Genomic DNA, 13,136 nt, shown 5'->3' on the forward strand with positions numbered 1-13,136 from the left:
GCGGCCCTGCAGCGCCGCGACCCTTATATCAACCGCATCGTGGACGTGGCCAGCCAGGTGGCTCTGTGCACCTTTGGCCATTGGGCCAACGAGTGGGTGCGTGGGGGCGCGATGGGGCTGTGCAGAGCAGGGCTGGGGCGGGAGCCTCGGAGCTGGAACCCCGTGAGAGCTGGGCGACTCTGACTCCCTGGAAGGTGGATAGTGGTGACCTGAGGCACGAGGCCTGGGGAGTTTGGGGGAAGGGAGGCTGCTCCACACGCCACCTGGAGCTGGGGACTCAGATTTGTGAGATGCCCCACGCGGGGGGAGAACAGCCCGGCAGGTGCGGGATCCTGACAGCGAAGAGAAGAAAGGACTTGATGCATGGAGGCTTCCAGACGGGTGTGCTCCACAAAGAGAAACCCAGCCCTGTTGCTGTCAGCCTGGCTGCGGAGGAGGCGGGGTGGGGACGAAAAAAGGCGGGCGCTCTGGGGCGAAGAGAACCCAGTGGGTGAAGGGGCGGGCTCCGAAGTTGTAACCTCGGGGAAGCGCAGAGAAAAGAGCAAACCGTGGGGAATTCAAGACAAAATGGGGCTGGGACTGACGCCCTTGGGAGAATGAATCCGCCACAGCCCACCGATGGAGGAGTCCGTTTGGGAGCCCAAGTATTTCGGTGCTCTTTTTAAAGCCCTGCCCCGGGAAATAGACAAGAGATGATATTTATTTATTTATTTATTTGAGAGATTTAATTTTTGTTATATTATCAAGTTGAGGAAGACCTTTCAGGTAAGTGATGTGACTTCAAACCTGATTAAAAGTTTAAGTTGTGCCTACCTTAATAATAAGATCTTAACTACCTTAACGCACTAATTCCCAAGTTTTTAATTCTAGAAATATTTCAATAAAATGCATATGCGTACATTACAATAAGTTGGAAATAATCTAAAGCATATATGCATACTTTGTTATTAAAATAAAATAGATGAGATCATTATTTGAATGGAATACTGGGGCTATATATATTTCCATTCTATAAACAGAACATTGAGAAATACAATGTCTTTTCATACATTATACAGTATACAAGGAAGTACAGTTATTTAGATGCAAAAGAGCAAAATACTTCAAAGTAAGGGCGACATTACATTTTTGAAAATTGTTGCCTTGATACAACAAGACTTGTTTTAACATCATAGTTACTCTTGCTGGTTGAAAATAATAAGTCCTCTTATGTCAAATCTGATATCATCTTTGAAAGTAGTAGGTCTGGGGAGTGTTATACCTTTCTTCCTCCTGCTATTCAGATGTATCATTTGAAATCCAAAATCAATTTATGAGATATTTCTCATCTTTTGTTCATAAATTTCTGAAAACTCCATGATTTTATGGCACATACACCAGTTACCTAAATGAACAAAGACAGATATCATCTTTAATCTCGATTAGCAGTGGAATATTTGGATAATAACCAATCCTGTTTATCCGCCCCACCACTGAAATTGTTATAGGTCCTCAATATATTTAAGGCATGCTAACTCTACATTTGATTTCTTTTTTCCATCATTGAATTTTACCAAGTGGTTCCACTGTATCATATTTTGTTGCAACAATAATGCACCTATTATATAATATTTTCACAATGAGAATTTCAAAAGTTGTAATCATACCACCATCTTGCTTGCTTTTCATCCATTTGGTTTCAGAGGACACCTGTGTAGTCTGTTTATTCTGATGGTGCCTATATCTTGGAATCATTATGAAATTACACCAGTTAACTATCAAATAAAATTGAGGGTTGGTATGGATTCTCCATCAATTCAAACGTGTGAAGAGAATCCTTACTCCCCAGCACACAGGTCACAGCTTGTCAACAAATAAGCTGAGGTATCACACGTCACAGTGCAGTGCACTCCACATACCTATGCACTATATACTTGTCCAGGGTCCATATGGGGCACCTACTTTTAATATTGATCATTTGAAATGCAGTGAATTCCTCAAAATAAAATGACAGCTTAGTTCTAGCAAATGCTTTCATCAAATCATTTCTTATATTACAATCAGTTATGTATGTAATCTTTTGAATGTTTGGTAAAAATAAATTTTGAGGTAATGATTATCCCATTCTCACAATGAAGGTAAAATATTTGAAATGGTATAATCATTCACCTACTAATTTTCTCAAAGAAATACTGCTCTGAAGTGTAATATTTATTTCAAAATTACCATAAGTGTTACTTTTTTGCATAAGTGTTACATTTATTGACCAATTTAATAAGTATCCTATGTATATGTATTTGGTCACATAAAGAAATATTTTAATTCATAAAGAGAAGAAAGATGCTCATTAATGTATCTTCTTACCAGCATTGTACAGGAATCTAACAAAGATGGGAAGACAAAATTAGAAAACTAGAGAGCATCTTTCTGTTCCTTTAGTTCAGTTGTTTTCTGTTGACTTGAAAAAGGTTTTATTGGTGTGAAGAGACAAAGTAGTGCTGTTTTCGGCCAGCGCCATGGTTCAATAGGCTAATCCTCCACCTTGCAGCGCTGGCACACCGGCGCCAGGTTCTGTCCTGGTTGCCCCTCTTCCCTGCCAGCTCTCTGCTGTGGCTAGGGAGTGCAGTGGAGGATGGTCCAAGTTCTTGGGCCCTGCACCCCATGGGAGACCAGAAGCACCTGGCTCCTGCCTTCGGATCAGCGCGGTGCACTGTCTGCAGCAGTCATTGGAGGGTGAACCAACAGCAAAGGAAGACCTTTCTCTCCATCACTCTCTCTCACTGTCCACTCTGCCTGTCAAAAATAAATAAATAAATAAAATATCGCTGTTTTCACTATTTTGATCGGCATTTGTGACAGGTCATGCCATTAACACCAGTACAAGCAGTGTAAAGCTCACCGTTCTCTCTTCAGTTTCTGTTACAGAGAAAATGAAGATCAGATAACTAGATATTAACCTTTCAAAGGACTTTGATGATAATATGCCCCACCCAGAGCCTGAGTGTGACAATCTAGATACCCAGAGATATGTGAAAACTTTCAAAGCCCTCCTTACTCTGAAAAACATCTCTTTCTGCAGTATTTCCTTCCATAGTTCATAGTATGCCTGTCTTTTGCTCCAGATTATATCCCCTGTCCCAAGGGCAGCAGGATCATACCTTTTCCCCATGGCACAGATTATCTCTGAAGCCAGAATGGCCCAGCTATTTTATTCCTTTGGTCTTCACTGAGCCAGTTTCAATACAGGAAGGATAATGAAATTCAATCTCTGCTGGGTAGAAGAACATGCATTTTGCATATTTTATATTTTATATGCAACATCTTTTCTTTTTTAAAAAAGATTTATTTATTTATTTGAAAATCGGAGTTACACAGAGAGAGAAGGAGAGGCAGAGGCAGAGAGAGTCTTCCATCTGCTGGTTCAGTATCCAATTTGCCACAATGGCTGGAGCTGCACAGATATGAAACCAGGAGCCAGGAAATTCTTCCAGGTCTCCCATGTGGGGGCAAGGGCCCAAGGGCTTGGGCCATCTTCTACTGCTTTCCCAGGCTACAGCAGAGAGCTGGATTGGAAGTGGAGCATCCGGAGCTCGAGCCTGTGCCCATATGGGATGCCAGCACTGCAGGCAGAAGCTTTACCTGCCACACCACAGCACTGGCCCCAGTAACATCTTTTCAAAATATTATTTATAATATTCAAAATCAGCTCCATGGTTCTCCAATTTTGCTCTCTCAAGTGACAGTAATAAAACTGTTGACTCAAAGTACTCTGTATTGTCATGAATTATGCATGTAACCAATTGTTCAATTTGGGTATGAATATAAGTATACATATCACCCATGCTTTAAAAGCTGCATTTCTTTCCTTTCATGTAGTATGTACCATTCTATATGTCATCGCTAGGATGTGTCTTATAAGCTATCACTTAAACAGAATAAATCTTTTTGAATAAATATGGAATGAATCAGAATGAAAAAAGATAATGCCACAAGAACAAATTCATTATGTCCATGAGGTCATTGAAATCTCTACTTTCTTTAGTGTGTTTTAGTTCTCTATTTATATATAATTTTTCACCAAAAGAAATTTATATATGTACTTTTTTTCAAAGGTTTTAAAATATATTTCTTTTTAAGTCATTTTTCCTATTTAAATGGGGTTACATATATCCAGCCATAGCTTATACGTTATGGCATTTTAACTTAGGCATTTGCAATAGTTTTGATGTATTTACAAGACATAGTTCAGATCAAGTATCTATAGAAACATTTGTGATATAATGATTTAGACAATGGATGGGTGTTACTATCTCCTTGAAATGAACATAAAGCTGTATCTTCTTTTCTTATCTTCTCTTACTCTATTCTTAAATAAACATTTTTTTCAAATAGAGCTTAAACATTTTTCTTATTGTTTTTCTAAAGGCCTTTTAAAATTTTTATTTAAGGTACACACATTTCATGTATTTCATGTATATAGATTGAGGAATATAGTGATACTTTCCCCTGTTCCCTCCTGCCTGCCCACACTCCCACCACTTCTCCTCCTTCCTATCTTATTCCCTCTGTTAATGTTCACAATGTTAATGTTCAGGTCACCTTATGCTTACATTCAGTAAAGAGTTCAACAGGTAGTAGAATGAGGTGACTGGAGTCAGTATAATGGTTTCCAGTAGCATCTGATTTGTTGCAAAAGACAGGATTTCATTCTTTTTACAGCTTTTTTGTAGCTATGCTACAATTTATTTATCTAGTCATCAGCTGATGGACATCTGGATTGACTCCATATCTCAACTATTGTGAATTTAGCTGCAATAAATAGAGGGTACAGATAACTCATTAATATGCTGATTTTGTCTCCCTTGGGTATATTCTCATGAGTGAGATTTCTGGTTCATGTGGTATATTTATGTTCAGCTTTATGAGGTAACTCCATACTGTATTCCATAATGGCTGTGCTAGTTTACATTCCCACCAACAGTGGATTAGGGTATTTTTTCCCTCATTTCCTCACCAGCATTTATTGTTAGTTGATTTCTGCATTAAAACAAAATAACTGGGGGAAGATGAAACGTCGTTTGTAGTTTTGACTAGCATTTTCCTGATGGCTAGTGATTCTGAGCATTTTTTCTTGTGTCTATTTGCCATTTGAATTTCTTTTGAAAAATGCTTATTGAAGTCCATTGTCCATTTACTGATTGGATTGTTTTGTTGTTGAGTTTATTGAACTATTTATAGATTCAGGATATTAATCCTTTATCAATTTCATAATGCAAATATTTTTTCATTCTACCAATTGCCTCTTCACTTTGCTGAGTGTTCTTTTGCAGTGCAGAAGCTTCTCAGCTTGGTGTAATCCCATTTGTCAATTTTGGTTTTTATTTCTTCTTCTGGGGTCTTTTCCAAGAAGTCTTTGCCTATGTCAATGTCTTTCAGGGTTTCCTCAATGTTCTCCTCTAGTCATGTGATGGTACTGGGTCATATATTCAGATCCTTGATCCATTTTGAGGTCATTTTTATATAATGTGTAAGTTAGTAGTTTCCTTTTTTCATACTTCCACCTGAGGAGATCCAATTTTCCAGGGACTTATTTTAGCTACTTTGTCAAATATTAGTTGGTTGTAGATATATGGATTGATTTATGGTTTCTACTCTGTTCCACTAGTCTGTATATCTGCTTTTGTGCCAGTGCCAGACTGTTTTGATTATAACTACCTGTAATATGTGTTGAAATTTTGTATTGTGATGCCTCTAGCTTTGTTTTTGCTGTTTAAGATTGCTGTAGCTCTTCTGGGTCTCTTTGCTTTCCATATTAATTTTTTTGACAGGCAGAGTGGACAGTGAGAGAGACAGAGAGAAAGGTCTTCCTTTGCCATTGGTTCACCCTCCACTGGCTGCTGTGGCTGGCACGCTGCAGCCGGCACCGCCCTGATCCGAAGGTAGGAGCCGGGTACTTCTCCTGGTCTCCCATGGGGTGCAGGGCCCAAGCACTTGGGCCATCCTCCACTGCACTCCTTGGCCACAGCAGAGAGCTGGCCTGGAAGAGGGGCCTAAATTGAGGAAAACACTGAGTCCCTATAGAGTGAGACAGAGTAGAAAACATGGCTCTGTTTTCAATGAAAAAAGGAAATGTAGTTACATTGTCACAAGTTATTCAGCATTCCTAAAATGGCTGCTGTCCAAGGTTTAATACACAGTTTCAGAGGTTCAGAGTGGCAAAATTAACCATTTGTTTGTCAAATCTCAGTAACATGGAATTATCTATCTATAAATATTCGTATTTCCCAATCTACAATGTGCTCAGAGATTTTGGGAGCTAAATGAAGTTTCATCTTTCTAAAACATCATTTCCTCTCATAACCTCCATGGGATAAATGTTTTCTTCTCTTCACCCATAGAATGTTCTGTCATAAGGTACATTTATGTTGAACTTCAGCTTTTGGAACACCATATTTGGTTTCTTACTCAAATTTTAAGATCTGTAACTATTTTTTCTGCCTCAAGTAAATCTCACTCTTTATGTGAACCTTTGCTAAAATACTAGGTTCATGTCAGCATGGTTAAATGGTGCACCCTTTTACTCTGAAAGCCGAAGAAAAAAGGATTTTTATCATCCCTTAGTTTCAAGACTGGATATATTTTTTTCTTATTTCTTATGGCTATTTCACAACTAAGGTTTTTGGAAGATTCATGTATCCATTTCAATCACTGTCTATGTGAATCCAATTTCATTGCATATATTAAATGCTTTAAATTTGAATAGCCAGAAAAAAATTATGTAAAATATTAATGTGGGTTAAGCCAAATCTCTTTAACTTATAGTTTGTAGCATTTCAATCTTAAAATTTACTAAAACTAAATTTTTTATAAATATTTTATTTAGGGGAGAGAGAGAGAGAGAGAAAGAGAGAGTAGAGAGAGAGAGAGAAGCTTCCATCTATCTCCTGGTTCAATTCTCAAATGCCTACACTTTCTTTTTTTTGAGTATTTATTTATTTATTTTTATTTAGTAAATATAAATTTTCAAAGTAAAGTTAATGGATTACAATGGCATCCCCCCATAATTTCCCTCCCACTCACACCCCTCCCATCTCCCACTCCCTCTCCCATTCCATTCACATCAAGATTCATTTTAAATTATCTTTATATACAGAAGATCAATTCAGTATATATTAAGTAAAGATTTCAACAGTTTGCACTCACACAGAAACACAAAGTGTAAAATACTGTTTCAGTACTAGTTATAGCATTACTTCACATTGGACAACACAGTAAGGACAGATCCCACATGAGAAGTAAGTACACAGTGACTCCCGTTGTCGACTTAACAATTTGACGCTCTTGTTTATGGCGTCAGTAATCTCCCTAGGCTCTAGTCATGAGTTTCCAAGGCTATGGAAGCCTTTTGAGTTCGCTGACTTCGATCTTATTCAGACAGGGTCATAGTCAAGGTGGAAGTTCTCTCCTCCCTTCAGAGAAAGGTACCTCCTTCTTTGATAAATGCCTACAATTTCTCAATCTTGCCCAGGTCTAAAGGCAGTAGCTGAAAATTCAATCCAAGTATTTCATGCAGGGGACAGGGATCCTATAACTTGAGCCATAATTACTGCTTCCCAGCATACACCCTTAGCAGGAAGTTGGAAACAGAAATGGAGCTGGAACTTAACTACAAGCACTAGAATGTGAAATACATATTTCCCAACAAGCCTCAACTGCTGTGCCAAATGCTCACCCCAGTACTGAATTTTAATATGGTACTAGAAAATACACGTATGTTGTGAGTATAATTTTTTATTACCTATAAGTATTATTGTATATTCATTTATTTTATATAAATATAGTTTACATATTTGTGAATTAGAAATAGCTACTAAATCATTAGCTAATCATAACAGCTAACCAAATTAGCTGTTATGAAATTTGATTTTTGCTTTAAGTCACCTACAGGAAAACTGGAAATGGTAATTGAAAATTATGTCAAAATAGGGGCTGCCATTGTGGTGTAATGGTTAAAACTACTTCTTGTGACACTGGCATCCCATCAGGGTGCAGTTAATGCTCTGGCTGCTGCATATTAGATACAGTTCCATTCTAACAGCTTGGAAAGGCAGTGGAGAATGGCTCAAGTGCTTAGGCTACTTTCACACACATGGGAGACCTGGATGAATCTCCTAGCTTCTGGTTTCATTCTGGCTGAACCCTGGACATTGTGTGGTCATGGGGACCAAGGGATAGAGGATCTCTCCCCGCTCCTTCTCTCTGTCATTCCCTCTCTCTGTAACTCTTTAAGATGAATTTTTTTTAAATTATGTCAAAATTAAACTTATTAAACGGATCTCATGAATACTGGTCTTCTTTTATTACTTAATTTTTCCTACCATCATTAAAGATTTCAAAAAATGTCTTTAATGCCATTTAAAAAAAGCATAAACACACACATATATGTATATGTGTGTATATATATGTATATATGTGTATATATATATACATATATATATTTACCAAAGCTGTAATGTGTGGCCATAATGCAAACCTGCAATTATCTTTCTATATATTGGAATAATTAATTTTTATATTTATTATCAGACCTAGGTGTCACAATTTCTGATGAATGAATAAGTGATAGTGCAACATTAAAGACAGAGAGTGCTCTAATAGTCCCTCCAAATATTGAAAGAGGTGCTGTCAAAATATGTGTGCAAGATGCTTTCTATTAGTTTTAATTGAGAAGAAATGTTCTTACCTTAATATTATTACATTTTCCTACGCCTAATGAATTTTGAATTAAAGCAGAGTATATTATATAATTTAGTATCATTACTTTAACTTTATTGCCTGGTAAAATTAGACACATGATTTGCATGTACAAGCTTGTATTCTTTTTGTATATGTATGCATTCTAAGCAATGTTCAAGCCATGTCCATTCCTTTTCCTCCTGCCTTTCTTTTCATATCACTTTAATAGACAAAATTTAGATCTCTCTCATTATATCTGTCTCTGCCTCTTGAGTTAAATAAATAAATAAATAATTTTAAAGATTTATTTATTTTTTTTTAATTTATTTTTTTTTTGACAGGCAGAGTGGACAGTGAGAGAGAGAGACAGAGAGAGAAAGGTCTTCCTTTGCCGTTGGTTCACCCTCCAATGGCCGCCGCTGCAGCCGGCGCACCGCGCTGATCCGATGGCAGGAGCCAGGAGCCAGGTGCTTTTCCTGGTCTCCCATGGGGTGCAGGGCCCAAGCACCTGGGCCATCCTCCACTGCACTCCCTGGCCATAGCAGAGAGCTGGCCTGGAAGAGGGGCAACCGGGACAGAATCCGGCGCCCCAACCGGGACTAGAACCCGGTGTGCCGGCGCCGCAAGGTGGAGGATTAGCCTATTGAGCCACGGCGCCGGCATAAGATTTATTTATTTATTTGAAAGGCAGAGTTACAGATAGGCAGAGAGAGAGAGAGAGCTTCCATCCACTGGTTCACTTTCTAAATGGTTGCAATGGGTGGGGCTGGGACTGTCTGATGCTAGGAGCCAGGAGCTTCCTCTGGGTCTCCCTTGCAGGTGCAGGGGCCCAAGCTTACACTGAGGACTGCACAGATCCTTTGTGTGGTCCTTGGGACAGAGCAGACAAATATTATACCCAATGGGGTTAATACTCAGGCACATCATTGAAATCGTGTTTCAGATATTTAAAGTGGAAAATGAAATAATTAATAATGAGAATGAAAAATAATCAAAGCAAACAACAATGAATTTGTTCAGCCATATTGTGAAAACAACCAAATAAAACATAAATATTAGAAAAATGTAACAAGCAAAATGCAATGCTCAGTTTAAACATTAAATTAAACTCAGTTGGTAATGAACTGAATGACTGAGCTTCCAAGTTGTTTTATAGTATGGCCATGCAATAGAAAATCCAAATGTAATCAAATGACAACTAGAATGATAAGGAATAAGATACATTTATTTGGATCATTAGATTTAAAGAATTTATAAAATTATGAAAGATAGTAATTCAACAAAAAATTTATAAATATCTAACAGTATGTCAGGTGTAAGACACTGCATGAATCATTTCATTATAGTAAGAAGTTTAAAAGGGAAACAAAATTCAAACAGAGATCAGAATCAGACCTAGTAAAAGTGAGGAGAAGTAAAATTTAAGAATGCATGAATGGAAAGACTTGCAATTTCAAAATGATGATGGCAAAATCTCCACACTCTTTATTAAAAAATAAAAAAAGAGAGAAATACAAAATACCATTGCTGGCAAAATTGATGTCCAAGCTATGATTGAATGCTTATCTCCTTTTATTTTTTTGACAGGCAGAGTGGACAGTGAGAGAGAGAGACAGAGAGAAAGGTCTTCTTTTGCCGTTGGTCCACCCTCCAGTGGCCGCAGCGGCTGGCACGCTGCGGCCGGCGCACCGTGCTGATCCGAAGGCAGGAGCCAGGTGCTTCACCTGGTCTCCCATGCGGGTGCAGGGCCCGAGCACTTGGGCCATCCTCCACTGCACTCCCGGGCCACAGCAGAGAGCTGGTCGGAAGAGGGGCAACCGGGACAGAATCCGGCGCCCCGACCGGGACTAGAACCTGGTGTGCTGGCGCTGCAAGGCAGAGGATTAGCCTATTGAGCCACAGCACCGGCCTTCCTTTTTTTTTTTATAACAGTGATTGTTTTCAACATAAGAATCATGAAATATTTGATTTTCAGTGAGTACTTCTACAGTAATTACTTTAAGAAGAAATAAAAGATTTCCTGGGTGAAAGTCTGAAATCAAAATGAAAAGACAAGTAATGGGTAAACATATGGGGATACTAAATCATGTTGCTTGTTAAATGAAAGAAAATGAACTACTCAGCAATATAGATTTCAAAGTATTTAGATATAAAAGTGTGATTCCATAGAGATTAATTTAATCCCACAGGAACTTATCCCATTAGAATAATTTTCATCATGTGTGAAACAACTATTATAAGACAATCATTGTAAAATTATATTTCATATATTAATTTTTCCTGTATTTGAAAGACTTAAGGTGAGAGAAAGAGGAGAGAGAGAGAGAGAGAGAGAGAGAGAGAGAGAGAGAGATCACTTATCTGGTTTTCTCTCCAAAGGCTGGCAACAGCAGGGTAGAAAAGGTTAAATCCAGGATTCTAGATCTTCATATGTTTCTCCTATGTGAGTGGCAGCAACCTATGTACTTAAGCCAGCACCTGCTGCCATTCAGGATATGCATTTACACAAATCAGAACCAGAAGCACAGGTGACCTTCAAATCCAGCCAGAAGCACAGGTGGTATTCAAAGCCAGAACTATGATATGGGAACTGAAGAAGCATTTTCTATGTCACATGCTCACACAAAGACCACCAAGTTTATACTCAATTTGTTAAAATTCAAAGCTTTTCTACAGTATATTTTGAAAAAAATTAATTAACCTTTTATTAGAACTGATAAGCACCAGTGGACTGACAGTGGCATAGGCACTGACTACAACATCATGTATACCCAAGATAACTGAGTCATATGACCACAGTATAATTGAAGAGGATGAGAGGATGAAGTCCACACAGTGCATGACCACAAAGAAACTCACCAGCAGCAGGATGGTCTGGGTGGCCCTCTTCTCTGGGGAGAATCTTGGGGAGAGGCTGGTGCTGTGAAGGTACTGGGACCTCCTCTGATGCCTGAGTAGGAGGATCACCATGTACACACTTGAGAGCAGCATGACTCCTATAAGGAAGATGTCTCTGGATGTTATTAGTGTGAACACCAAACCTCTGATGCTATGACTTATGGGGAAAAATGAACAGTATTTAGTGATGACCATTACATTGGTCTGAGTCACATTGGAATTTGCCACAGTGTAGAAGATCGTGCTAGTACTGGAACACAAACAGAGAAACCATAGTAATGATAAAAAGAAGATGAAATGTGTGGATTTATGTTTCAACTGTGCCAACCAGGAGGTGCTGGAGCTGATGGTGATGGCCTGGATGATACTCAGGAGGCAGGTGGTGCAGATGGAGAGGCTCCTCATCACCCTGATTAGGTAGAACAAAGCCTTACACTTGAAGTCATTGAAAAAATTCAGGGACTCAAACAGATCTGGAGACCTCCAAAACAGCACAGTGAGAAGCATCATTATGTGGACAAGGGCCAGGTGACAGCAGATCAGGTCAGTGAGCTTTGGCTTGTGATACTGTGGGCGTGTGAAGATGTGGAAGAAGAGAAAGTTGTTGGATAAGATTCCAATGCCAGCTTGGCAGAGAATACAGTTATTAATAGCTACATAAGCAGAAAGTGTGTTCATCTTAATAGTGGAGAGGAAACTCATGCATGCCTGAAAAGCAATCAAATACAGTAAGTCTCACATCATCAGAAAGTATTATTCTGCATACCAGAAATTTGTGTTAGCTTCCCATCTTCAGAATGGTCCCAGATCTCCGTTATTTTCAGTTTCCATACCAGAAATTCCTTATATGAACTCTTCAATTCAGTAGGGTACTGCAAAGTACTGCTTTCAATCAGCAAGAGAAAAGTAATAAACACTCTATTTTACATCATATATGTGTTTTTATCAGAATCAACACATGGTGAGATTTTATCACTGAAAATATTGTGGAATATTCTCCCATGCTTTAAAAAATCCTTAGATCTTCAATAGTTATGATCATTCTTTTCAAGTCTCATTAAACATAGTTACAATGTTAACAGTTCACCATTACATTACCATGCTATTACATTGAATGAAGGCAAAATAATGTCATCAAATTAATTTAATCTGGGTTTTGTTCCATTTCATGCTGTTATAGCAGAATCATTAGATGCAAACATTTACTTGTCTGATGTTGAGAAAACTGCAGACAACCAGATCTCTCCCTTTACCAAAGCCAATGAGTGTGTGATTCTTTTCAAGGCCACTTGTACCACTGTAGGCACATCAATGTATGTATTCAGGTTTGTTGGGAAGTTGCATTTTTGGCTTATATTTAGACATTCCTAGCTGAGTTAGAATAAAAGAACCCTATAATTTCAATGGCAATGCCTGTGCTTATATCTGGGAAAGCACAGAGTTGATTATCCATTTGATGTTCTTTTACCAAAAGCTGCACTTACTAAAATATCTGTGCATGTGAACTGCTGGGGTTAAACAAG

At 38.5% G+C, this 13,136-nt stretch overlaps 1 protein-coding gene and 1 pseudogene across 1 annotated transcript; one reads left to right on the forward strand and one right to left on the reverse strand.

Moving 5' to 3' along the window:
• The window catches only part of ORYCUNV1R-PS1575 (vomeronasal 1 receptor oryCunV1R-ps1575 pseudogene), a 1,374,299-nt pseudogene that overhangs the window by 173,775 nt on the left and 1,187,388 nt on the right, over window positions 1-13,136 (forward strand).
• ORYCUNV1R1529 (vomeronasal 1 receptor oryCunV1R1529) lies at window positions 11,334-12,291 on the reverse strand. Its single transcript, NM_001167218.1, is given in 2 exon segments — window positions 11,334-11,407; window positions 11,409-12,291. Coding segments are annotated over 2 exon segments (957 nt in total).

This window comes from Oryctolagus cuniculus, chromosome 19, assembly GCF_964237555.1.
Source record: "Oryctolagus cuniculus chromosome 19, mOryCun1.1, whole genome shotgun sequence".
In the NCBI taxonomy this organism is placed as follows: Eukaryota; Metazoa; Chordata; class Mammalia; order Lagomorpha; family Leporidae; genus Oryctolagus; species Oryctolagus cuniculus.